The 27003-nt window shown below is 56.8% G+C and overlaps 1 protein-coding gene across 3 annotated transcripts in view; it reads left to right on the top strand.

The window, feature by feature from the left end:
* The window catches only part of PSD4 (pleckstrin and Sec7 domain containing 4), a 33393-nt gene extending 16969 nt beyond the window's left edge, over positions 1-16424 (top strand). For 2 of the 3 annotated variants that reach the window (XM_036930623.2, XM_036930625.2), the window contains exons 2-17: positions 1168-2180; positions 3324-3449; positions 3731-3809; positions 4288-4669; positions 7363-7539; positions 8022-8102; positions 8262-8374; positions 8555-8613; positions 8811-8900; positions 9909-9952; positions 10337-10497; positions 11489-11559; positions 11675-11838; positions 12350-12494; positions 12639-12782; positions 14273-16424. In XM_036930623.2, coding sequence (XP_036786518.2) covers positions 1278-2180; positions 3324-3449; positions 3731-3809; positions 4288-4669; positions 7363-7539; positions 8022-8102; positions 8262-8374; positions 8555-8613; positions 8811-8900; positions 9909-9952; positions 10337-10497; positions 11489-11559; positions 11675-11838; positions 12350-12494; positions 12639-12782; positions 14273-14530 — 2997 coding nt within the window. In that variant the 5' untranslated portion in view covers positions 1168-1277 and the 3' untranslated portion in view covers positions 14531-16424. The remainder of the gene's footprint in view (positions 1-1167; positions 2181-3323; positions 3450-3730; positions 3810-4287; positions 4670-7362; positions 7540-8021; positions 8103-8261; positions 8375-8554; positions 8614-8810; positions 8901-9908; positions 9953-10336; positions 10498-11488; positions 11560-11674; positions 11839-12349; positions 12495-12638; positions 12783-14272) is intronic. The other variant, XM_057497016.1, reaches the window with a different exon arrangement.
* The last annotated feature ends 10579 nt before the right edge of the window (positions 16425-27003 follow it).

Below are 27003 nucleotides of genomic sequence, written 5' to 3' on the forward strand. Positions count from 1 at the left end.
GCCTGGCTTTCAGGGGACCGGAAACAGCAGGTTTAAACAACAGGACCCCACCAGACCTTGGTTTTCAAGCTCTGGGGCTTCCCATTTACTGAGTGGTGGGCCATAAACTGAGGGTTTAATGATAGGTGAGAGGTGGGTATCTGGAGGTCACTCATGGCTACAAGTTGGGAGCAGGTATGTGTGTATTTTTATACTTTTGAAAGTGAGGCAAAGGGAAAGTAATAGAAGATGTGATGGAGCCCGGGCATGGTTGATACTGGGAATGTGTGTGTAAGGGCCTGTGTACCACCCTTTACTTCTGCGATGGTTGCTCTCAAGAAACAGGGTCACCCCAAGAGCCATGTAACCTGCGGCCCAGGAGCAGGGGTGGAGGCACCCACTTCTGGAAAATACTCTGTAAGACTCCTGGGCTGCATCCACTTAGGCTCCACCTGGAGTGCTGGTGTGGCAATCCCAGGGCAGCTCTGAGCAGATGCGGGGCTGCACAGCCTCCCAATCTCACCCTCCCATGCAGCCGCGGTCCACCCAGTGGGCTGGAACTCCCCCTTCAGGAACCCAGGCTGAGCTTAGGGGAGGTCTCCTATCTGCTCCTCCTGGGCCCAGTGGCCCTGCTGGAAATGAGCCAGTTGGCCAGCCTTGCGAAGGGTGCAGGCCCCAAAGCCAGGAGCCTGGGAGGAGGGAGGGCAGGCTGCACCCTGTTGTCCCAAGTACCTGCTTCTCCCAGTCACCCCGTCCTCCTCACCTCTAGGCTGTGTCTGCTGTGCGCTCACTGCTTCTGCTGGCACATCGTTTCTGGCTTGCCACTGCTTCTTGCTGTCCTGAGGCATTTCTGCTCTTTGCTTTGGCTGCCAGTGCCTCAGTCTCTCCGTCCTCCAGTCCAAATTCCCAAGAGAGACCTGTTTGTCCAGTTCATCTTATTCATCTAAGCAGCTCAGGCCACCTTCAGCCAACAGATGGTTGTCTTGGGAGCAGGTACCGTCTGGTTCACACAGCTGGGAGTCAGGGCAGGCTGTGTACGTGCTCCACTCCCTGCCTCGGCAGGCTGTGCAGCAGCGTCTCTTAGCTGGCGCATTGGATGTGGCAGGCACTGCAGAGCCTGTGTGACCCTGGACTGTGCTTCTGGGGCTGCCAGCACCATGACCTGCCTTTTGCTTTGGGCTCTTCCAGGGTAGATGTGGATTCCTGGCTGCCGCCCTGGCCCGCATATCCCCTGACCCACTCAGTGGGACAGTGAACAGGAAACTCCTGTGGGCTCCCTCACAGCCTGCTCTCTGTGGATGATGGGGGACAACAGACCCTCTGAACGCTCCACACCCATGGAATTTCTCAACATCTGTTTGGGAGACAACCTGCTGACCCCCCCAGGAGCATCCTGCAGGGAAGCGTGTGACCTTTCCAGACCTTGCGGGGAGAAGACCTGGGCCTCTGGGCCTCCTGATTGCACAAGGCAAGATGCTCCCCCGGGAGCCTCCAGTGCAGAGCCTGCACCCCTGGGGAGTGGCTCTTCCCAGGGGGTCCCCAGACAGAGCCAGAGCTCATCCACCCAGGTGGCATTCTGGGCAGGCATCCTGCAGGCCCAGATGTGCGTCCTGGACCTGGAGGAGGAGCTGGAGAAGACGGAAGGGCTCAGGGCCCAGCTGAGATGCTGCCTCCCCACAGCCCCTGCCAACCTCACCACTTTCCCCTTCAGTCCAGCAGGCCTGGAAGACTCGGGCCTCCATCCCAGTGCACCAGAGGGAGAGGCCTCTGGGGAAGACAGCAGCGGGCCTGAGGGGGAGAGCCAGAACCCCGTGTGGCCGAGGAAGGGAATGCCGGACTCTTCCCCAGAGTGGGGTGCTGAGGAGGAGAGTGTGTTTTTCGACAACCCTCTCTTTCTGGAGAGCCCTTGCTCAGACACTGGTTCCTCTGGAGCACACTTTTGCTGGGGGTTCCCAGACTCCCTTGCAGATGTGAGACCTGGGGCCCAGAGTCCGCAGGTGCTGGAGCCTCCTGTCCTGGGGGGCAGAGTGCCGTGGGAGCTGGGGAGTGAGCTGGATTTGGGGGACAGCACAGCTGGCTCCAGTGGGCACACCACGCCTCTGTTCCCCATGCCCATCTACAAACCACATTTGCTCTCTGCGGCCCAGGTGGACGCCCCCAAGGGGCCTCCTGCAGTACTTTCTGGCTGGGGTGAGCACCAGGTAAGCCAACCGCTGGCATCCAACCCTGGCTGGGTGTGGGGCATTCAGGGAAGGGCCTTCCTCTTGGTCACCCCAGGCTGGGCATGGGACACTCAAGGGAAGGCCTTCCTCTAGGTTACCAGGCCCAGAACACACTTCAGATGCTGGGCCTTTTGGTATCTTGAAGTAAGATAGCAGAAAAGCAGGCCCAGCATGGCCTTCAGAATTATGAGAGAGTTTATGGATGCTGTGATGGCAATGAAGTCCACACATGTCTCCGTCTCACCAGTCCCAACGGGCTGTGTGTGGGCACAGCTGGAGAACAAACAGCAGCTCCAGTGGGCAGCATGTTCCAGGCTGTTCTCAAACTCTGCCCCTCTGACCTCCCGAGACATTCCCAGCTTAACAGGGCAGGGGTCAGCCTGCAGGGGTGACCTCAGCCCTGGCAGTGAGATGTCTGAGTCCTGACCTCTCTTTTCTTGAGAGGTTTCTGCATTTTGTTGCTTGGAGCTCACCATCCGTGCACAGTGCCGATAGAGTGGGCCCAGTGTGACAAGGAGGCCCTTCGTATCAGCTAGGATGAGCGACGTGAGACAGCAGAGAACACAGTTTTCCCAGGGACGCCTCTGCTAAAGAGATAAGGAGACTCAAGATGGCAGAGCAGGACTGTAACTTTCTAATCTCTAATCCCAGAGAACAAGCAAGAAGAGCTGTTAGCCAGGGCAGCTCTTTTGCCCTCCCCAAGATCCCCAAGATTTTGCTGTGTACTGTCAGAGTCGCCTCCTCCCACAGACTGGGGTCCCTGCGTGGGGCACTGTGGCTCTGCCCGCCACGGCCGGTTCTCGGGACGTTGTTGCTGCAGGCCCTCGGGGTCCTCAGAAGGAAGCCCGGGACCCCATCCTTGGTGCCGCCGTGTGCTCTCTCCAGGATGGCAGAGCCAGTGCGGCACCTGGGGCCGTCACCCTCCCTGTCACACTGCCCCTGGTACAGCAGGAGGCAGGGCCTTCTGGGCTGACCATGGAGGGAGGAAGAGAGGAAGACCAGGGCGCACGAGACGAGAAGTCAGTGAGCAAGGCCGGGAGGCCTGGGAGGCCTCTGGGGTGTGGGAAAGGCCCTGGGGCCCGTTTCCTTCTGCTCAAACCTCCTCCTGTCCTCTTCTTTAAGACTCCTCGGGAGGACAGTCTTGACTCTGCCCCTCCCTTGGCATCCTGTGTGGATGAAGCACTGACCTTGGAAACGGGACATGTTCCATCAGACCCTAGCCCAGCCTCACAACCTGCGCAACCCTGGGCAAGTCACTCTCCCTCTCTGGGCCTCACCTCATCTGTAAAGGGGGAACATGAACCCACTTATTTCCAGGGCCCAGCACCAGCACTCCCAAGCATGTGGGTCCTCTCCCATCCAGGATTCCTGGGTCAGGGCTGAGTCATCTGTGTGGGAGGACAGCAGGAGGGAGGCTCTGGCTCCTCGCAGCCATCCTCCTTGCCCTGTCTCTCCCCTGCCCTGCCCGGACTCCCCTTCACCTCTTAGTACCTCCTGGGCTCATGCAGATGCTGCCCCTCTCTCACCAGGCCCTGCCTAGCCTTGAGGTCTGGCAGATGGAAGAGGGTCCTTCCTGGCCTCAGGTGCCTCTTATCTCCCAGGACAGAGGTGAGACCCACTATAGAGGTCTGGGAAATAGGGTGATGGGAGGCTTTGGGATCTGGAGTGGAGACAATGGTCATTCTTGGATTGGTGGGTGTCATTAAGGAGTCCCATTGTATCGTGTTGGACTTGAACAGACTTAGGGTTACATCCTACCTCTGCCTCTGTGACTTCATCAACACAATAGGTTTTTAAAATACTCATAGAGTAAATGAAGAAATGTGTAATGTGTAAAAGACCCAGAACTTTGGATACCTGGGTCTTGGTGGCTTCGCAAGTCCTGAAACCCTGGTTGCCTCTGGGCTGGAGCCCTGGGAGTCGTCTGCAGTCTGCTGCTGCCCCTTCATGTGGAAGGGACAGCCCGTGCTGCCCAGCTCCAGGGAGGGGCCAGGGAGGCGGCCACTGCTCTCCTGGCTGTGTCACACCCCCTGGCCCACAGCCCACCTCTCACTTCACACCAGCCTCGCTCCATGCTCTTCCACAGGTGACCGGGATGCTGAGTGGCCCCAGGAATCTGCCCCCTGCACCTTGGCCCCTGGCTTCTGGGGGAGCCCAGCCTCTTCGCCGGAGCCTAGCAGCCCGGAGTCAGAGAGCAGAGTGCCTGGCCCCAGGCCCAGCCCTGCGTCCTCCCTGGAGGGTAGCCCAAAGCTCCAGGGCCGCCACTCAGGCAACATTTTTCCCAAGTGGACACTGGGTGCTTTTCCCCCTTCACTCTTGGAGACAGATGGGGCAGAACCAAGCTCCTTGGAGAAACAGGAGACAGGAGAGGCCCCAATCCCAGCAGAAGAAGTAAAGAATGAAGGTCCAGCCAGGCCTTCAGAGCATGGAGCTGCCTGGCCTGATGCTGACTTGACCTCCACAGAAGGGTAAGTGTTGGACTAACTGACTGCCTAGTTCCTAATTATGGAAACATTTAGGAATGCTCTGGTCTGGATGGAGCATATGAAATGCACCCTGAGATTTAACATGCTAATATCTATTAAGCTGGACTTCTATGACAGCGCTTGTGGGGTTTTGGAAAGGCTGGAGGGTTTGAAAGCACAAGAAGCCAGAGAGCAGACAGTCATGCACCAGGGCAGGATTTGAGTGGCTGAGGCAGTGCCCTGAGGGCCATGTCCAGGCCAGACACCAAGACAGAAGGAGGGGAGGTACTCAGGGAACCTGCCCAGGTGCAGGTGCCAGAAGAATGGGAGCTGAGTGAGGCAGGTCTGGGCAGTGGGCGGGTCAGAGCTTGCAATGTGGTATCACATGCTGCTTTGACTTTGAGGAGGTGCCTGGGGAAATTCATCTAAGGGCCTAGGCCAGGGTGCTTGCTGGCTCGGCTCTCAGAGGAAGCTGGAGCACCAAGGGGAAGCCTGATTGGGACCAAGGGAGTGGACCCTGGGGTCTGTAGCAGGACTGAGCAACCCCAGAACCGTGACCAGAGGTAGAATAGGCCAACTGGGAAACCAACCTCACTGTCTTCCTGCATGAACACTGTCAGGCCCTGGGATCCTTACAGGGGAGCGGGGTTTGCCCTCTGGCTGGCTGACTTGGGGTCATATTGCGAGACCAGCAGGAACCAGTGATGGTTCAGGTCATGGACCTAATGTTGCGCTAACTCGAGGGTTAGCCTCACTCCTGTCCGTGTCATCGGGTGATGGGGACAGAACCTCGGGCAGTGCCAGACACCAAAGCATCTCCTTCAGGTATCTTGGACCCCTCACTGCCCCGGGAGATGTTCAGAGTCTCTCAGAGAGGGCTCATGACACCAAAAATTACAGTGAATTCAACCCAAAATAAAAGTAAATAAATCCACCTAAAATGAGAAACATACTTTCATAGTAAACAATGGAAAACAATTTAATTGGAGCTCTTCTTGGGAAAGGACACTAAATAGTACAGCAATAAATTTACTTAATCTTACATTTAACACAACAGAGGCGGCTTTATTTTCCTAGCCCATGTTTACTGTTCCAGCGAGAGTCTCTCATTCATGCCTGACTTTTCACAGTGAGGTCCTAAATATCATTTGAATTTAATTTGGTTTATTTTGTTTCCATTATCTTATTTTTAAACCGTTACTTATTTTAGTAGTAGCTTTATTGAGATACAATTCACATGCCATACAGTTCACCCACATCAGGTGTAGAAGTCCATGACAATTTTTATTTACATTGTGGTTTTGTTTTCCCCTAAAGTGCCTCCCCTTCTAGATCTTATTTTAGTAACAACACTCAATGACCAGGCCATTTTTATGAAAGTATTTTAGGGCTTCATCAGCTGATGATCCAAATAGTTCTCCTTGGATGTGACAAGTGGGTCATTGTTTCTATTTTCTCCTCTGCAACTGTTCACTGGACTAACTTTCCTAGATCCTCGTTTGCTGGTGGCTTTCTATGTGATTTCTGGAGGCTTCCAGCACCACATTCATGAACTTCATGGGACAAGATTTATAATTGTACTTTTCAGTTGGTTTCGGTTCTGTTTGCCCTGCACTGTTGGACGTGTATGCGGCCCAGGAAGCAGTGAGAAGTTACCAGCAAAACCCTGACTCAGTCGGGGGTAAGGATGGACATTTGGGTTAAGTGGAGAGGATGGTCCAGTGCAGCCTAATTTTAGAAGTGGTCAGCCAATCAGCGGCTGTTTTCATGTTGCAACGAGTTTTGTATCTGTGCAACTCCATACCTGTGGTAACTTGGATAATGAATATTCAGATAACAGGAGCCCCCATACTTGGTTGTAATGTTGCAGGGGAAGCAGAAGAGGCTAGCGGAGACTGGGCTTGGTGACCTCTGAGAGTCTGAGTGTCACACTCTGAATGTCTCTGAGTCTGTCGGGGGTTGCCTGACCTGTGTACACTCATAACAGGTCACCACCCTAGCTCCTGGTCCACCCCAGCTCCCAGGAAGGGCTTTTTGTACCATGGGCTGCTGGTTCCTGGGACAGAAGGGAGAATTTAGAAGCCACCTCTTTGACCCCCAGCTGTTGCCTTGTCTAAGGCCAGTCTGACTTCCTGGGCTTGCCTCACCTCGCACTCTTGCTGGCTCTGTGTTTGGAGTGGAGGCTGGGGCTGGGGACAGGGAAAGGCACAAGGAGGCAGTTAGAGGAGGCAGGACAGGTGAGGGGAGATGGGTGGCTTCCGGGATTTGGGGAGATAGTCCCAGCCCTCCCTGGGATGGACTAACACCACTGGCCTCTTCCAAGGGAAGGCTGTGCACCTGCCACCCCCAGGTGACTAGGCTCAGGGCTTCCCTGTGGGTTGCCTCAGGAAATGCTGGGTACCAAGCTTAGCTCCATCCCCAGCTGGTTTTGGGTGAATACCACCCTCTGTGGGTCCGCCTGGTGCCCAGTCTGGGCCAGGTCAGGCTGCGCAGGCTGTTAACATGTCTCTTCCCCAGTGAGGCCCCGGTCCAGCTCCTTCATTATCACTCAGACCTTGGGGCTCCAGTTCTGCTGCTGATCTCTGGGCACAGACTCCGAGCACCCCCTCCATGACTGACCTTCAGCGACACTTGACCCAGAACCCCCTCATGACCATCCCAAGTGGGAGTCTGAGGACACCGATGGACTTTTGCAGGCTTCCTGAGTGCCCCATGCCTCACTCACAGTCCCCAGAGGAAGGCCAGAGGCCACAGGCTGGAGACAAGCTGGCCAATGGGGTCAGGACTGCCCAGGTGGCCTGGAACTTGGCCACTCGCCTCTATCACCTTGAGGGTTTCCGGAAGTCTGAAGTGGCTGCCTACCTGCAGAAGAAGTAAGGGGCTTTGAACCTGAGCAAGGCTGGAGGTTGAGTCTGGACCAGGGACTCCCTCACTGGCCACCCCTCCCCGTCTCTGTGGCCCTGCAGTCCCACTGCTGACCCTCACTCTGTCATCCCTGCCCCAGAGCCCCTCTTCCTCTCCCCCTCCCCTTGCCACACCTGCCTCCTTCTTAGTCACACTTGGTCACCCCTGCCCACACTCTTGTCCCCCTTGCAGCCACTGGATGCCCCACCTTGCCTTACCCCACCCCAACTCCACATGGCCCTCCCACTCACCACCGGATGGGGGCCAGCAGCAGGGCAGACCCTGGCTGCCCCCTTGCCCTCTTGGGGCCCAGGGCACATTCTAGCTGTACCTTTCTTTTGCCCCTGTCCCCTGCACCAGGACCCAGGATGTGCGTAGGCTGGGGGCCCCTCGGCCCCTCGGCCTAGCCCGGACCCCCAGGGCAGGCTTCATCCCCGTTTCCCCTCCACAGTAATGACTTCAGCAGGGCCGTGGCAGAGGAGTACTTGTCCTTCTTCCAGTTCGGGGGCCAGAGCCTGGACAGGGCCCTCCGGTAATGCCCCCGGCGGTAATGCCTCCAGACCCTCTGGGGAGGAGGGGTGGCTGTGGGGTGGGGGTGGGCCCTGGCCAAGGCCGGCATCTGATTGGCTCCGAGCTCCGCAGCCTGCCGGCCTCCTGCTCCGTTCTGCCTTGACTCTGACCCTCCTCCCAGGGGCTTCCTGCAGGCCCTGGTGCTCAGCGGGGAGACACAGGAGCGGGAGCGGGTCCTCTACCAGTTCTCCAAACGCTTCCAGGACTGCAACCCCGGGGTCTTCCCCTCAGTAGGTAGGGAGTTTGGGGTGCCTGGGAGGATGGTTCAGACATGTTCCGCAGGTCATCCACTGGGTGGCTGTGGAGAACCAGACGCATTGGGGCAGTGGGGGGTGACCGTGCCCAGTGCACAGAGGAAATGCAGGAATCCTGGTTCCGACGAGCTCTCTCTCCACTCACCTCTCTCTGGGGCAGACTCTGTCCACACCCTGACCTGTGCCATCATGCTCCTTAACACGGACCTGCACGGACAGGTGAGAGGGTGGGAGCTGAGGCAAGGCTGGTCTGGGGGCTGGAAAAGGGGCGTGGAGAGCAGAGGCGTGGGACGGCTGGGCTCGGGGAAGTGCCTGGAGAACTGGAGAAGGTTCCAGAGTGGCTGGTGGCAGGGGCTGGTTATTCCACCGGGCTGTTGAATGTGTGCCAGCTGCTCCACGTGTCTCTATGGCCACAGAACATCGGGAAGAGCATGAGCTGCCAGGAATTTGTAACCAACCTGAATGGCCTGCGGGATGGTGGGAACTTCCCCAAGGAGCTGCTGAAGGTATGGCTCCTGACCCTGGGTGGGCTCCCTGTTTAGGGCCCCGAGCCTTGGTTCCTTTGTCCCAAAGGAATGCTGAGCTCAGGCCTGGCTCTGCTGAAATCCTCTTGAGAGGACAGGGCTTGCTTACTGAAAGATACTAAAAGTGTGGGTCCTGGCCAGCGGGCATCAGCATTTGTTAGCTTGTGCAAACTCACAGGCCTGGGACCTACTGAGTCTGAGGCTCTGGGGCTGGGGCCCCTAAAATGTTCTGTTAAGCATCCAGGTGATTCTTAAGCCTGTGCAATCTGAGAAGCACTTGTCTAGGTTCTCTGAGTGAACAAGGGGCAGAGTTTCTAGTGGCCCAAGTCTAGAGCTGGACTTAGGAGCCACATGTTCCAGGATTTAAATTCTATTCTTGGGCAACTTATCCCCTTGGCTCACTTGAGATCCTCCGAGGGGTAGTACCCACTTCACAGCATTGTCATCACGACAAAATAAAGTTTGTTATGTGCTCAGCACAGTGCCTGACACACAGCATGCTTTTCATAGGCAGTTACATACAGCATTTGTCTGTGGTCTGGTTGGTGAACATTTATTGAACACTTACTGTGTGCCTGGTATCCTGCTAGGAAGGCAGTGCCAGGGCTACAAAGCAAGATGCAGCTGCATTAATACTCTGATATCAGCGCCCCACTTATCCCATTCATTTACTGTACATTTCTAGCCCCCATCAGCCAGCTATTCCTGCCCTGACATCCCTCCCGGCAGGGTGGCAGGCGGGTGATTAGACCAAGCCTCCCTAAGCTCAGGTGGGGCTTAGGATTGCTTTGATCATCCTTGTGTCCCCAGCACCCAGCTCATAGCAAATGCTCTGTAAGCTGTTGCATGAGTGACTTCCTGCTCGTGGAAGAGGGGCAGATCTGCTGGAGGTAGGGGAGGCAGCTGCAGCAGGCCCCTGTCCTCCCTCTGCCAGATGGAGTTTGAGCCCCACTCCTGAGGCACCCCTGCCCCTCCGTATGCTTCTTCTAGGCCCTCTACTGGTCCATCCGAAGTGAGAAGCTCGAGTGGGCCATGTAAGTGAGAGCCCCTCTTCCCCACCCTCTCCATCCTCTGCCCCTTTCCCCTGTCTCTGGGCCTGTCCTTCATCCACCCATCTGCCTGAAAGCTGGAGAAGTTCAGGGCCCTGGACAGTGCTCCCCACTGAGAGGGGCGAACCAGAGGCAGGGGTGGGCCTTCTGAGAGGGTGGAGGGGCCAGGTGACACCTGGAGGAGCAGAGGCTGGCGTGGGGGTGGGAATCGGGATGATTGGAATTGATGAGTTGGCTTTGAAGGACTCTTTTGGGGGGCTCTGTGGTGTGGCTCACCAGCAAGAGGAGGGGGTGGGGACGCTGAGGCAGCAGGCGCTCCCGGTGGCCGCTGCCCAATCAGTACCCCCAGACTGATTCCCTGATGTCCAGAGATGACGAAGATGCAGCCGGACCAGAGAAGGCCCAGCTCTCTCCCCCTGCTGGCAAGATAGTGAACCCCTTCCTCCAGCTGGCCCAGGACCCCACGGTGCCCACCTACAAGCAGGGCATCCTGGCTCGGAAGATGCATCAGGATGCAGATGGAAAGAAGAGTGAGTGTGTGCCATGTGGGGGCACAGGTGTGCCACCAGACCAGGGCGTGTGTGGAACAGCTGTGCTCAGGGGCATGGGCCCATGTGTGCACAGGAATGCAGAGGCGGCACAGTCAAGGGAAGGCTGGGCTGTGTTCCTTTCTTGACCGTGACCTTGTGCTGGGTGCTGAGTAAGTGCCAGGGGCAGGCGTGCAGAGGCAAGACAGATCTAGGCGTTCCTGTCCCCAGAGCCCTGTGGGGAGGTGGGGACCAGATAAGCACAGCATGTGGGTTCACAGGAGTTGCTAGCACAGGGCTAGCATAAGTGTGAGTGGCAGGGCATGTGGCAGTTTTGTTTAGTGGGTGGGGGTTGGGGTCAGGGATGGTTAAGCCTTCTGGGAAACCAAGATATCTGAGCTGAACCTTGGAGGGAGAGAGGGCCTGGGTATTTGAAGTTGGGCAGAGGACATTTCCCACAGAAAAGAGCAGTCCGGCTCTGCTGCTGACACAGGGTGTATGGAAGAGAATGGCAAGATGCATCTGGGCCTCACTCCCCACGGCTGGAGGCTTTAAGGCAGGGTGGCAACATGAGGCAATCACAGCACCCTAGATGGGACAGGGTGCGGCGACCAGCCGGGGAGGTAGTACTGGGCTGTGAGAAGGGCCTGAGCAAGCCTGGGGTGACCACAGAGAAGCAGCCTTTCTTTTGCCCAAGGACCCGAGGCCCTGCTTCTCTCTGGATGGGACAGGAAGATGTCTGAGTGGGCCTGTGCTTGTGGGTGGGTGTGTTTGGAGGGGGATGGTCTGTAGGAACATTCACTTTGTCGTTGCTTGCAAGTCATCCTGCTTTGGTGTGTAAGTGAGCTTGTACGTGTGAGACCCAGTGCGGGACTGGTGGTGCTGGCATGCATCTGCGTGTGTATGTGCACCTGGGAGGAGGGGCGGGAGAGGGGGACCGTGTGTGCCTGGATGGAGTGCCACCGCCCACCTGTGATCTCTGCTCCTGGGGCAGCACCGTGGGGGAAGCGCGGCTGGAAGATGTTCCACACCTTGCTTCGAGGGATGGTCCTCTACTTCTTGAAGGTAGCGGGTGTCCTCATGCCTGATGTGCAGGGTGGGGAGCAGGGAAAGGCCTGGCTGGTTGGGACCGTGGGCAACTCATGAAAATCACTTTTCTGAACCCCTGTGCCTGTGGCAGGGACAGGACCACTGCCCTGAAGGGCAGAGTTTGTTGGGGCTGATGGTAGATGAGCCTGTGGGGGTGCACCACTCACTGGCCACCCCAGCCACCCATTACACCAAGAAGCCACATGTCTTCCAGCTGCGGACGGCTGACTGGCGCCTCTACCTCTTCCAGGCACCGTAAGTCCCTGGGGAGACAGGCAGCAAGGCCTCAGGTTCCCCCTCCCAGCACCGCCCCAGCCCCACCCCCACCCCACTCGCCCTCCTATGGCTGCTCACCTGCCCAGTGGAGCTGCCACCTTGCCTGGGACCCCGCAGAGTGCTGCAGCTGGAGGGGGTCTCAGGGCTGCACCCAGGAAGCAGGTGCTTCCTGCTCCCCTTCCCTGCCCTCTTGCTCAAGTATCAGCCTCCTCCTCTTTAAGTCTGGACAGGCCTCCCAGTCCTGAACAGAGGGTTCCAGGAAGTCACACACAATTGATCGTTTTTTTCCCATTTCATGTAAAATCTATTGCTCAGCAGATTGTCCTTTGACCCAGGAGAAAAGCCGGGCAGAGGGCAACCACCTCTCCTAGTGTTAGGGCTCTTGGCTATCTGAGGCCTAGTCCTGGGGGTGGGAGCGCTGCGGGCCAAAGGAGCGGCGACAGGGCCACGGCCCACCCTGGCCTTGGGCCCCCGCCGCCTCTGCCCGCAGCACTGCCAAGGACATGAGCTCCTGGGTTTCGCGCATCAACCTGGCCGCCGCCACGCACTCGGCGCCGCCCTTCCCCGCCGCGGTGGGCTCCCAGCGCAGATTCGTGCGGCCCATCCTGCCTGCCGGCCCCGCGCGGAGCTCCCTGGTACGGCCGCGAAGGGGCGGGGTGGGCGGGGAGGGTGCACGCCGACCGGAGACGGGCGGGCGGCCGCGCACCGCGGAGGACGGGACGGAGCCGCACACCTGGGGCGGCAGCGGGGCAGCTTCTTCCACCTCCCGCCGCTCACAGGAGGAGCAGCATCGATCCCATGAGAACTGCCTGGACGCTGCCGCGGACGGCCTACTGGACCTGCAGAGGAACTTACCGGGACGACGGGGCCGCAGCCGCGAACTGGAGGAGTACCGCCTACGGAAGGACTACCTGGAGTACGAGGTGAGGCGCGTTCCCGTCGCCCGCGCGGCCTCTGCCGCCCCCTCGTGGCCGCGCCGGCCCCTGCAGCCTTCGCTCTCCAGCCGCCCCGCGCGCTTCGGGACATGGTGGGGCCCAAAGCACAAGGGAGTCCCTCCATCTCTCGTCCTGTCCTGTGGACGCAAAGCAGCTGCCTGTCTGGATCACTTTTTTTTTTTTATAGGGGACGCTACTTCTATAATTTTTCTTCTCCTGAGAGTATATTTGACTTTGTGTAAGTTGAAGGAAAAACTGCATTTCAGCTGAATTATTCCCCGTAATGCATACCTAGTAATAGTAGGCAGCATTTATGGAGCTTGTCTTACTTGCATGGGTTATCTTACTTAGTCACCTAACAACTCCGGGGTAGGCTCTATCATCCTCATTTTACAGGTGAGAAACTGAGGCACGCAGAGACTCCACTTGTCCAAATCAGATAAATTTAAATGCTCCTCTCATCATGTATGTAGCTCATTATGGGCTTCACTAAGGAATGACCTTATTGGCTCTGTGATTGATGCCAGAATACTTTGTCCCCTAATGCCCCCACTCCACACCCAAATTCTGCTTTGGCCTCGGGGCAGTGCACCTTCTAGGACCCTAAGCAAGAGGCGCAGGTGAGGGGCAGTGTGAGAGCAAGGGTCAGAGGCCATCCAGAGGAGGAGTCCACAGAAGGGAACGTCAGTGCCACCTCCTGACGGTGCCCTGGGCCCTGGGGCTGCCCCCTCCCTCCCTTGGTGGCCCAGCCCTCCAGCTTTTTGGTTGCATCCTTGACTGAATCACCACTTCCCAGAGGCCCTGGAGTGTGGCTGTTAGGACTGGCTCTGTCTGCAGAATTCCACCTCTCTCTGCCACTGACCTGCTGGGGACCCTCAGGTCCCCAGCCCTCCCTAGTCCTCTTTATAAAGCAGACAATGATTCATGTGCTGCCCAACCTCCCGGGACTGGGATGGAGATCCAGCAGGTGGAGGATGAGAAGGCACTTAGTAAGCTGGGAGCTGTGTCTGAGGATGCTAGTTCCATAGGCCTTAGGAGCGCTAACAGATGACAGTAGTTAGCATCTCGCTCTCCAGATGCGGATTGTTAAAATGCTATTCAGACTCAATTAGGGCTGCGTACAGATGTGTGCCATTGGTGTGCCCTGCTGCACAGATCTCAGGCCTAGTGGGTTATGGATCTTTTAGTGCCTCAGACATGTTGAGGTGTTAGTTACAGCACTGCGAGGTGTTAGCAGTTAGAGTGGGGGTGGGCTGATGTGTGTTATTATAACACTGTCCAGATAACTGCAGGGTTCTCCTACCTTACTGCCGTGCTCTGCAAAGTCTGGCTGCTTCAGCATGATCCAGATGCAGCCTGCTTTCTGCAGAAGTCTCTGTTGCCAAAGCTTCATATGTGAGAGCTGTCTGTCCTTCACGATTCCAGTCTCCTCCTGACCTGGAGCCAGGGTCTAATGTGGCAAGGCCTGTATATTGCAGAAAATGCGCTACGAGACATATATGCAGTTGCTGGTGGCCCGTCTGCACTGCCCCTCGGATGACCTGGGCCTGTGGGAGGAGCAGCTGAGCAGGGAGGCTGGAGGCACTCAGGAGCTCAAGCCCAGCCTGAAGAAGTCCCACTCCAGCCCAACCCTGCACCAGGATGAGGCCCCCACCACAGCCAAGGTGAAGCGCAACATCTCGGAGCGCAGAACTTACCGGAAGATCATCCCCAAGCGGAACCGCAATCAGCTGTGAAGCCAGCACCACCTCACAGGCTCTTGATGAAAGCCCGCAGAGGCCGTATTTCTCTGGGCCCACCCCTGCTGAAGGCAGCCCCGTGGCCCTGGGGTCCTCATTCCCCTCTGTTTGCTGGAGCCTGCCCCCCATGCAGGACCCCAGCCCCCTGGTCCCTGGCTACCCCCGAGGGAGGCAGGAGCTCAAGGATTTGGCCCCATCCCCAGAGATTGTTCCATGTCACCCTCCACTCACCAGAATCCAGGGTGGCCTTATTTCCTGGACCTGAGGACACCTCAGTGCTTGTTTGAGGATCAGAGCATGCAAAGGCCCTTGGCGTCCAGGAGGCCTGGGCAGCAGGGGCCTCTGGGCACTGAAGCAAGCAGAGCTGCAGCCCTGAGGATGACCTTGCTCTGGGAGCCAGGAGACGTGCTGGGAGAGGCCCTGGGAGCCCCCAGCCCACCTCCTGTGACTCAGGCCCTGCCCCCTTAGGGCCTGTCTCCTTTTCCCCTACAGCTATCCGAGCTGCAGCAGCAAATGAGAGGGGCCCCACCCTCCTCCCGTGCCAATTGCTAAAGAACAGAGCCCATGGTGGTCAGTGAAGGCCGGTGGAGAGTGGGGGCCTCCAGAGCTCTGTGGGAGCCTGGGAACAAGGGGCCCTTGGAGAAGCTGAGTGGTGAGAGGTGGTGATGTGTTATCTTGGGGGCCCTTGTGCAGGAACCACGTCTCAGGAGAGTTGTGGGTGTCGGGTGCAGGCCTAGCTCCCCTCCACACACTCCATCCCCTTGTTTCCGAGGGGTGTCAGGATACTGTTCAGACCCTTTCCATCCTGCCACCCACAGCCACTCGGGGCTTTGCTGCCCTCCCTGGGGAGCCCTCTGTGTTGCCCTCTGGCTGCCTCCCAGCTGGGCCTGTTCTCTGGGGGAGGTTCCGGACACTCATGGGCCAGGCTCTGCCTCGGGGAAGGAGGCTGGGCTGGAGGAGCAGCCACCATTGTCTCTGTTCAGCCAAGTGTGCAAGCAGACTGCCAGCCAAGAGGGGCCTCTGTGCTGCCTGCCCGCCACCTGCTGGCTGACACACTGCCTCGTTGGCCTTCCTGCCGGGCCCCCTCCTCTTGTCCATGCTCGTCACCAGCTCCGGGGCCTGGACCTGCACCAAGGGTCCACCCCCTTCAGACCAAAAGGGGTGCCTGGCCAGAGCCCGGGGCTGGGCCATGCACCCAATGGGTGCGCAATAAACACAGGCCAATGCAGATGGAGGTGTCCGTGAGTGTGTGAGGAGGGGAGGACCAGGCAGTTCTGGGCAGCTGGGGCCACCTGCAGGGTGGCAGGCCGGGTCTCCTTTGCCCTGTGTGCATATTGGTATCTGTGTGTCTGTAGGACCCTGTTTGTGTACAGGAGTCACACATCTATAGGCTGTCCAAACTAGAGGGGACCTCAGGATCATTTATTTCATCCCAAGTTCGTTCATTTACTCATTTCACAAATAGTATTGATCACTTTTTATGGACCAGCACTAGGGGATTAAAAAGTGAATTAAACCTGCCATGGGCCTCCAGGACATAAAACCCTGCTCCCTGGTTCACAGCTCTCAGCAAAGAGGCACGCTTTGTCTCTCTGGGGAGGCATGCTGAAGACATTGCCTCTATACTCAGGGATTCAGTCAACAGGTCTTGGTCAGGAGCACAGATATGTAATTAATGCTGCTTGGGTGACTCTGCTGTGTGGGGCAGTTAACAGCCACGGCAGAATCCAATGGTCTCATTTGACTGAGGTGAAAACCCAGCTCCACGTGGACGTGACTCGGCCCAGGACTGATGCTTACAAGCGAAATGGCCTTGAGCGGCAGGTTCTTTGATCTCACTGGACATGTATCCTCATTCCTGAATCCAGAAAAAGGCGGAGGTTTGTCTGCATGTGTGTGGCCCTTTGATGATTTTTCACCCATGTAGAACCAGCACCTCCCTTTGGCCTGGGCACATGTCGTTCTCAGACCCAGACTTTGGCAGCAGCTGGGCCATATATGGCCAATGCCTCCTGTGTGGTTTGGCCAGCAAGCCCCGGGGAAGCAGAGACGGGGTTGCTGGCTGCAGTTGGGACATGTGACCGCTTGGGGGCGGGCTTGCATCTTCCAAGCTGCTCCTGCCCAGGTGTGCCCCTTGAGAACTGTAGGTTAGTGGGGGCACCCCCAGCTATCCCCAGAATCAGGACCTTCCACTTCCCTAAGCACACGTGGCCCAGGCTAGGCCTCCCACCATCTGGGGGAAACTGCCAAGCAAAGGGTTGGGACTTTGACATCTTCCTGCAGATGGAGAGGATAAAAGGTTTCTGGAGACTTTTGGGGAACAGGCTGGAGTTCACAGATCACAGAATTGTCCCAGGTGATCTATAGAAGCGAGAACTGAGTGACCCACCAGTCTCATTCCTGGGGTGTATCTGACTTTATCACCGCCCTCCCTCCCTCTGCCAGTGGAGAGTGACTTTGTCTATCACTTTGCCGGAGGGGACGGAATAGGTTCTTGGTGCTGAGCTCAGCCTTCCATAAGGCTGGTTGTTCCTCCTTTCCCATTTAGGGGAGCTCAGCCTGCAGGGCCCAGGGCCTTCCATGACCCACTTGATGCCCCAGAAGTAACCTCTTCCTGGGCTCTGCATTTTGGCTTCTCCAGGCCTTTGGCTGACGACATTTATTATTTAACAGGCACCAGGGAAGAGTAAAAGATCAGTAAGGCTTGAGGCCTGCATCTGCTCCTTCAGGGGCTCAGAGTCTCATGGGGAAGACCAGTGGGGTATGCCTGGGCTGGAGGTTTGGGGTGAGGGAAGCAGGGAACTAGGTTGGGCCGAGCCCACATTGTAAAGGATGAGCCTGCAGCCAAGGAGTGTGGTTTCTGGGCAGAGGAGGAACAGGCCCATGGCTTGGGGGAGAGCCTGGGAGTCTTGCTTTAAGAAAATGAAATGACTTGTGTGAGTAAAGCACATCCTTAGGGTCAGAATATGGCCTGGAGATGCTCCATATTATTTGTGCAACTTTTCTGTAACTAAAATAGAAAATTCAAAGAAAAGGGGATTTAAAAAATCCCAATGGCCCAGATACTTGGGACAACCTGGTGACTCCACACATGACTCTGCCTCCTCTCTTGCCCCCAGACCCCCTTGCTTACTTGAGGGTTTTCTTAAGTATTGCCACACTCTCCATAACGGTTCCCCACCCAGTCACCCACTGCAAGCACCTTTGCCTCCAACCTTTCTGCATGTCTGTGTCTCCTTGCCATCTAATTATGGCTCGCACCTGTTCCCTCTTCCCTTCTCCAGAGGAGGAGAGGCGCTCTGCATTCCAGGACCCGCCACTCCCTCCCCAAGCTGGCATGATGCCCCTGCTTCTCCTGCCGGCCGTGCCCTCTGTCCCTAGGGGTCTCACCTGGGTCTTTAGGCCTACTCTCCACCTTCTTCATTATCTTACCTTGCAAACAGCTTCAACTGTCATCACCAGCATGAGGAAAGAGGAAAAATAAGAACCTGCATTTGACTCTCTGCTTCCTGTAGCTGAGACCCACAGGTGTGTGGTCTTGCCCGCTGTTTGTGCCCCTCACCCGGCTGCCTCCCTTGCACACCTAGCACTCATGAACACGTTGCACACTGGATTCCACCCACCCTTCCCTGAAAAGGGACAGACCAGCGGAGCCACTGATGACCCTCAATCATCAAATCCAGTGTCTTCTCTGCCTTTATCCCTCTCGCCTCTCAGTGACCTGTGGCCCACATGACGGGTCTGACTGCACACAAGGCTCAGGGTTATCTGGCCTCCACAGCCAGGCCCCGGAGTCAGACTTCCTGGGACTCAGTCACAGCTGTCCCCTTTCTAGCTGTCTGACCAGGGGCCAGTAACAGCCTTCTGTGCTTCGGTTTGCTTCTCTATAAAATGGGGATAATAACACCATTTACTTCATAGGGTCCTTTGAGAATTAGGTGAAATTATGCATGTAAACATCTCAGAACAATGCCTGGCACAGAAGGAAAGCCTGGCAGGTTAGGTATTAGTACACAGCCTCACTGGCCTTTACCACATGCACCTCCCCTCCCCTGACCTCCACTTAGGTTCTGCCCTCAAAACTCAAGTCTTGCTTTGAGGCTGGGCTTTGCACTCAGCTTTCCCTTTGCCTGAAAGTTGCAAGTAACAAATCTGAACTCAGTTGGGCTTTAGCAAAAGAAGACATTTATTGGTGCCAATAACTGCACAATCTATGTGCAGGTCTGGTAAGGCCTAATCGAGAGCTTCACTGGGCCAGACCCCATTTCTCTCTTCATATTCTGGGACCCCTCTCCCAGGCCTAAGAGGCAAAGCAACCCTCATGGTGCAGAGATGACCCCAGACACTCCCAACTCCCTCTTCTTGGTGCAAATCTAGCACACAAAACATTTGTTTCATGGACATTTCAAACTCAAGTCCAGGAATAGTGTCTCTTTGAGCAGCCCACCTCTAGCCTGCCCATCTGTGAGCCAATCACAAGGACCAGGGCCTTGGGTAATTAGAGCCACCTTCTGAGATGGGGGTGTGATGGAGGCAATATCACCCAAAGGATGTGGACTGGGGCCAGCTGCTGAGAAATTCTGATTACAGCTTAGTTCAGGGAAGGGGAATAAAACACACCCAGTTGCCACATCCTCCATGAAGCCTCCCCTAAGTCCTCCTCTCCCAGTTACTCTGTCACATCAAAGTTGGTAACTTTCACATGCTCCCTCCCCTCTGTCTGTCTGCTTCCAGTAGAACATAAGCTTCCCAAGGTAGGAATTGGGCCTGCTGGTTTCCATGTTGGTCCCCAGGGCCTCAAAGCTACCCTTCCTGGGCCTCCAGCACTCCACCTTCCCCGGCCTCTTCTACTTTCTTTAATGTTCTTTTTCTGCCTTTGCACAGCCTGCTCCTCCCACCCCTGTACTCAGCCTTTCCACAGGTGTAGCCTTGGAGACCTGCTGGCTGGCTGCAGGCCTTCAGGATAGTTTCTGGGAAGTCTCCTAAACCTAAATCCCCAGCTCTGATCTCTGCTCAGAATTTCAGAGCTGGAGTTCCTACTGCAGGGCGTGCCCCCGTAAATCTTCCTGGAGATGGTAAGTTTCTATATGGTTGTTATTTATTACACATAAGACAGAGCTTCATGTTGTCTCCCTGAAACCTGTCCCCTCCTGACTCCCCTGTTTCTATGAATGATTCTGTGACAGCTTGTCCATTGCTTTGAAAGACAACACAGCAGGATTATGAGATGTGAGTGGATGGGTCTTTGCCTCACCTTTGGTGTCAGATGGAAGTTTTTGGTTTTCTGGTGTCTTTGTCCTTGTCTGGTGTGACCCAGGCAGAGGTTAGGAGGAAGTATTAGGACAGAGAAGTGATGACTCCTTCATTCAGTGAATGAGGTCAGGTAAGTGACTAAGTGACTGACAGCCCCTTCACCTGGCCACCAAGAGACTCAAGGCTGATTTGCAGCTCAGCTGTAGCCACTCAGGACCCTCTCTGCCACTCTCACTGTGTATTTCCTGGGGTCCTGATGCTTTCTTTCTTACTTATACTTTACTAATTTGTTGCATGCATTTCCTGTGAGCTGTCTCAAATCCTCTCTGGAACAAGGTGGGGAATACATTAATATTTAAAATAAAATAAACAAAATGTCAGTGAGTGTGTGTCTTAGGCTTGAAATTCCTTAAGGGCAGGGACCATGTCTGTTTATATAGCACCTGGCACAGTATCAAATTGAGGCTTAACAAATGAATTTTGATGAAGAGGGAGAAAGAAACCGCCTGCACGGAGACAGAGAGATTCAGACCTCACCCTCCAGTTAACTCTCACCCAAACCCCCTTTTGCAAGGGGGTATCCTCACCCAGTTCCTGATCATCCGACTGCCTTCCTGTCACACCTGCCCTGTCCGTGCTCCTCATCCCCAATCCAGACATTCCCCTTCCTCCCACAGCACAGCCACAGACACACTTCACTCAGGGCTTCACCCCTGAAATACCCAGCCCACCCTGGTGCCCACTAGCCCTGCCCCAGGCTCACCCAAGGCTGGGCAGCAGGGAGGGGCATTAGGAAGTGCCACCGGCTGAGCCACTGGAGGTGCTGTCCCCATGCGTGCCTTGGCCCCGTGGGGGCCTCCAGCCAGGCGGGGACCTGGCAGAGGGAGGGAGAGGCTAAGCTGCTTCAAAACTCCAGATGCAGCAGTTAAAAAGAGGACAGAGGCAATGATCCTTCAAATTGCCACATCTGTATAATCTGCCTTTTATTTTCTGCTTCATGAAGTTTTATTTCCTATTATTTATTCACCTCCCCGCCCTCCCCTCCCCCGCCTCTGCTCCTCCTTAGCAGGTGACATGCTCAGATGGGCCCTGAGCCTTGGGCTGGTCTCGCCCCTCCCCCTGAGCCCCCACCCTGGGCGGCTGCTGAGAGAAAGCACCTGCTCCCCCTCCTAGGACTCCCCTCCATCCTGTACTTCAGCCCCTACAAGCCCCCCCCTCCATCCTCCAAGGGGAGCTCAACTGAAGTGTGCGTGGGTGAAGGGTCAGGGAGGTGAGGCCTGCTCCAAGGCCAGTGTCACTACCCCCGAGCCAGAGCTGCTGGGGAAGGAGAACCCAAGGTGCTGGCACTCACAGCCAAGTGGGGTCTGCACCACCACACACCCCTCCACCTCTCCTCTCCTGGCCTTCTTCCCAACTCCACCCCTAGGACCCTCTGCCTCCTCTCTTCCCTCCAGCAACTTGGCGCTGGGGCCAGGGCTGGACCCAGTCTGGTGAGGGGGTGGAGAAGGGAAGAAGGGAGACCAGCTAAGACTGTTTGGGGAGGGGCAGCTTTGGTCCATTTTAGGCTTGTTGTCCCCCTTCCCACCCCACTATGGAGACAAAGCAGCAGTCCTGAGACAGGGCTCATGCTGCCCAGTGTAGACAGGGCCTGGGGCAGAGGCTGGAGGGGTGGGGGTGTTTGGGAAAGGATGCTCACATTTTGAGTGTGGTTTGCCTAATGTCCTCCTGACCCTCCCTGGGGCACGCAAGCATAGATCACCTTCTCTAGGAGGAGAGGTTAATTTTCAGGTGCAGGGTTTAGGGTTTCCAGTTGGTATTCCTAGTGGCTTCTTGGGGAAGAGGGGGATGCCGGAGAAAGGCCTGGGAGGGGCATGAGGGATTTTGCAAATACCTCCTGACACCCTGGCTCTTTCCGTCCCCTCTTGGGGACGTCCTCACTTCTCCACCTGGCTCTACAGTGACTTTCATAAGTCTTCTTTCTAAGCTCTAAGGGTTTCTTTTGAGGGGGGTGGTAATCCAACAGGTGCCTCTCTCAGGGTCTAGCACATCTTAGTGGTTTCATGAAACCTCCGAATGAATGAGTGAGCATCTGCGAGGTGGACTTCAAGCCTGGCCCAGGTGAACAGGGGCAGGTAGCTTTCCTCTGGCTTCTGTGCCAGCCTGGGACTCCTTCAAGCATGGCTTAGCTGGAGCGGGTAAGCTGAGACAGGACCCTAGTGCTGTGGGTGGGTGGCACACCAGGAGCCACCCAACCCTCACCCCAAAGGAGACCTGATTCTAAATATAGAACTACAGCGTTTCCTGTGGTGTTTAATGGAAAATTACCTGGGGAATTTGGGACAAGGAGGGCTTCATACCTGAGCCAGTCAGATGAGGCCATAATGCTGTCACTGACCCAGGTAACTGTCAGTCACAGTGGCAGAGCTGGACATCTTCCTGAGAAGCCCCTTGGGGTCTCCAGTGGGGAGGTGACAGGGTGGCCACAGCCCTCAGGACTTGGCTCTCTAGAGGGTGGGGCAGGAACAAAGCTGATGACCAGAGGCTGCATCACATGACAGTGACCAGCAGGCTTCAGCCCACAAGTTCAGTCCCTGGAATGGCAGGCAGAGCAGGCCCCGGAGCTGCCCTCCAGGCCCGGCTCCCATCCTTCCTCTCCACTGCTTTTCTCTTTCTCTTCCTTTTTCCATTGGTGGGGAAATGAGCCTCCATTCAGTCCAAGCTCCTCTGCTGAGGACAGTTTCCCTCCAGCAGCTGTGGCTACATGGAACCCCAGAAGATTGTGGCCATGCCCTCTGGGGAGCTGTAGGTGGGGGAAGTGGTGCTGCCTACAGCTGGGGCCCCCATGGGGTTTGGGGGGCAGGAAGTAGGGGCAGGGGTGAAAAGGCAGCTTGAAAGAGGAGGTGGCCAGTTGGGAGTTCCCAGTCCATGCCCCTCGCAGGCCTGTGGATGTTGGTGAAGCCTGCTACCAATGTCCCCATTCCCCCTCAAAAAACCAAACAAACATAAAACAAACAAAAAAGATTTATTTGCAAATGAACAGGGCTCTCAGTCAAGGCAGCTCCTGGAGTTCAGGCAGCAGGCGGGCCTGTGTGTGGCTCTATGTACGTGGGCTTGGGCCCCCTTACAAGGAGGGTGCTTTGGCTGGGGAGGCGGGGGAGAGGGTGGAGTGGAGGGTCTGCAAGGGGTGGGGATGGGAGGCACGGTGGGGGGGTGTTGGCTTCACGCTGGTGCTGGTTTGATTTATCCCTAATGAGTTCTCAGCACATGGCTGCTCCCGGCTCACTCCAGGGGCCAGCACGGCCTCCCGCGGGCCCAGCCGCCCCAGCTCCAGAAGAGCCAACGCTCGCTCAGAAAAGAGCCAATTTCCACACTGCACAGTCCGCTTCACTCAAGGGGAAATCACATTTCCCTGGGAGAGCCGCGGGCAGCGCTTCACTCCACAGCCTGGCCAGATGCCACCAGGCACAGATGCAGAGGGGCTGGGCCCGGCTCCCTTCTCCCCTCACCCAAAGTCTGTTCCTCCCCACCCCCAGGACCCAGTAACCCCCAGATCTGGGTGGCCTCTTTGCCTCCTGGGCCTCGGCCTCTGCTCCTTCGCAAGAGAGGAGAAGGCGTGTGGGGGGGTATGCTGACTGGGAGGAACAGCTTGCCTGCTCCCTCCTGTGTCTCCCAGGAAGCCCGCACCCTGGTTCTGTTTGGGGGGGCTGAGAGATGGGTGGGGGTGACTACGGGAGCACGAGTGCACAGGGCACCATGAGGATGGGATTTGCTGTCAGTGTTGGGTCCAGAGCCTCTGAAGAGCCAGAGGAGCAGAAGGAGGTAATGAGAAGAACAAGAAACTGGAAGAGCGGGCTTCTGGTATTTGCTGAGCATGAAGCAGGACTTGAAGCCCTATGTGTCCACAACCCAGAGACACAGATGGTGGTGAAAGGAAGTGATTGCTTGGGACTCAGCAGAAGAGGTGCTGGAGTGAGAAACCAAGAGATGAGCAGGAAAGAGAGAGGAGAAGGGGGGCGGCCTCTGTGGCACAGGCCCTTCATGGGACTCACAGCCTCGGGGTCGGCTCAGCTGGGCCACGCCTGCCAGGGGCACATGAAAACTGGGGCAGAGGCACAACCAGATGCCCTACAGAAGGAAAGGCTTTGTGACCCAAAAGGTGGAGGATGGCCACCAGGGGGCGGCCCGAGGGGAGACTCAGGGCCACAGGTAGAGAGGAAGCAGGGTCAAGCGGGCACTCCTTGGCTCAGCCCTGTGCTCCTCTCCACCTGCAGGCTGACCTCTGGCCTTTGAGCCAGGCCTCCTGGCCAAGTTGGCAGTGCCCCAGGTGTCCCTGCACACGCAGCACAGGTGCCTGGGGTCTCTGCAGACATCTGGCTACCCCAAGATACTGGAGGCTTCACATTAGGATGAAGATTAGGGGTCAGGCTGTGGTCCCAGCAGTCCCGAATGACCTTGGAAAAGTCAAGTCCTCTCTTGCTCTCAGTTTCCCCAAGTGCAAAATGGGGCCGATGTTCAGAACAGAGACAGAAATTGATGTGAATGAGCTTTGTAAACAGCAGCTCAGCTTATGTGAAGGGATATCATAACCTCTGAGGATAAGGGATGACAGGGTGGTTGTGGCAACTAAATTTGGGCAAAGTGGGGGGGTCTGGGAGGGAGCCCCACTCCTCACTGACCTCCCTCTGCCCCTGAGGCTCAGGCCCACCCACTAGGACCCCTTCCATCCGCACCCACCCCCCAGAGGGCAAAGATGTCAGGAGTCACATAAAGAAGACAACTCATACACATGGGAAAGGGCGTGTGTGTGTTGGGGAGGAACACAGGAGGCTGGCAGGAGCGGGAGGGGGCGGGCAGCCACAGAGAGCTCCTCAGCAACTCTGGCCGCCTGTCCCCCCCCCCCCCCCCCGTGGCCACCCACTCCTCTCACCTGAGGTGGCTGCGAGGGTGGAGTGCGTGCCTGGCTTGGGAAGGGCAGAAAATATGTGTTCTTTAGTAACAACTCTCTGCAGGAATACTGGAGAAGTGAGCGGAGGGGCTGAAGTAGCCTGGGCCTGGCTGGGAGGCAGGACTCCCAGCTGCCCACATCTGCAACCCTGCCTGCCCCAGCCCACCTTAGGAAGCCAGCTCCGCCCCACCTGGGGGCCTGGGTGGTTCCGGCTGCCTTGTCTCCCAGCAGGAGACCCACCTCTGGGCTTGGGCTGTCTGGCCCAGGTGGACCTCTGTGACCTCCAGGGGGAGCCAGGAGGGCAGGTGGGCAGGGCGGGAATGAGGATGGACCAGGGATAGCTGCCTGGAGAGCTGAGGGTGTCTCTGCACTCAGGTGGAGGATGGGATCACTCCAGGGTGCAAGGCCGGCCCCCAGCCTCAGAAGGCCTCAGGCCCACACCTCGGCCGGTTATCTCCTGACAACACTCAGTACTCCCACGAGCCTTCAGAGAAACCAGGCCTGACTCCACTACACATAACCAGCCCCTCCACAGGCAGGGCCCACGGGGCTTCCCATGCTCCCATACCCTCCCTGCCCTCTATCTCCTTCTTCACACCCCCTCAGGTGCCACCCCAACTTCTCCCAACACCACCCCAGTGCTGGGCCACCTCACTCTGCCTCTCTCCCCCAGTACACAGATGACTATATCTTCTGAGCCCCATGGTTGACCATGAACAGAATGTCTGGGTAGGTACCAGCCAGGACACCTGCACCTGGGCCACACCCCAACCCACTAATACCTGCTCCAAGCAGATGCTCAGATCACCCCCAAGAAAGCAAGGTGAGTTCTGACCAATAGTCACCTGTGGCAAAAGCACAGCCCAAGTCCCTTTGTCACTGGGGGTTTGAGAGGGCCTGCCAGTGGGAGTGTGCCCAGAGAGGGTTTTGGCTATGAGGGCAAAGGACCACCTGTCTGCTCCGTGGTGCATCTCAAACTGATTGGCGGGGGGCTCAGTTAGGACCCTCAGGAACCCAGGGTTCAGGATGGTAAGGAGCGTCAGGGAGAATGGCATTCAGTCCCGCCACACTCACAGGCTACAGGGCATTCCTGTTACTCAAACTCAAGCCTCATCTCAGATCCCGCAGGAGATTTGGGGGAAGGGCCCCTGGGAGGTTCCCCGCTGGCCCTGCTCTTCTTATCCACCCTCATTGAGCATCCCTGGCCTCTCCTTTGGGGGAAGCAGGGAGGTAAAAGCTCCATTTCCCAGCCGTGGGGCCCATAGGTGGGATAAAATTCTCTTCCATCCGACTCACCCCAGCTGTTGTGTGACTGCCAGACTGTCAGCATCACCTGGCCGTCCAGCTGCACACGGAGCCCTGGCCCTCACTCCAGCAGTGTCCCTGTGGGGAGGGGCCCTGCAGATATCGGGCAGTACCTTGTGGGCCACCATTGTTGGGGGCAAAGCCCTTGTAGCCACCATCGTGTGTGATGACGTGTTCTCCAGTTTCTTAGATAGGGGTTGTCCTATGTTCCTGCAGGCTTCCTCATACCCTCTGGCCTCACCACCCCCTGCATCTCCATTGCTATCTTGCCAAATCTTTAGAACCAAACCAAAGGGAATGAGACCTGCAGTGGTCCCATATCCTCTCTTGGGTCTGGAACCCTTGGGCTTCCATCATGAGGATCCTGGGGTGTTGGGTGGGGGCCCTGGACTTAAACTAAGAGGACTGAATTGACTCCATCACTTCCTTTCTTGGGCAGGTTATTTCACTTTTCTCTGAGCCTCAGTTTCCTCCTATGGAAAATGGGGCTAATCGCATCTTAACTCATGTGAGGCCCGCCTCAGCGCGCCCGGCACACAGGTGCACTCAGATGTCCTCTCCTCTCAGTCCTCTCACACCACAGGCGCATGAGAGCTGTGTCTGTGGGCTCCAGGTTGTAGCTATTCCCGGATCCTTCACTAACCCTCCCTGATGATTCTCTGGCTTCTGTGAATTGCAATAGCGACTACTCATGGGGAGGCTGTGACTGTCCTGGCACCATGCCATGTACTTACTGTATCCTTGTGTTTACTCTGGGCTGAAGAGATCAAAGCTGAGGAAAAGTGTTTTGCCTGGTGTTATTAAACGTCTATTAAGGGCAGAGGAAGAATGAGAAGCCAGGGTTCTGGGCACTAGCTGGCCCTTTCATCCCAGCTGCAAAGTGTGCTTGTTGACCACTGGGCTCTGAGATTCTCTGGAGAAAGCCCAGTTCCCGATGCTCCCTCCCCAGCCAACCCCAAAGCCTGAG

This window comes from Manis pentadactyla, chromosome 2 (assembly GCF_030020395.1).
Source record: "Manis pentadactyla isolate mManPen7 chromosome 2, mManPen7.hap1, whole genome shotgun sequence".
Lineage (NCBI taxonomy): Eukaryota > Metazoa > Chordata > Mammalia > Pholidota > Manidae > Manis > Manis pentadactyla.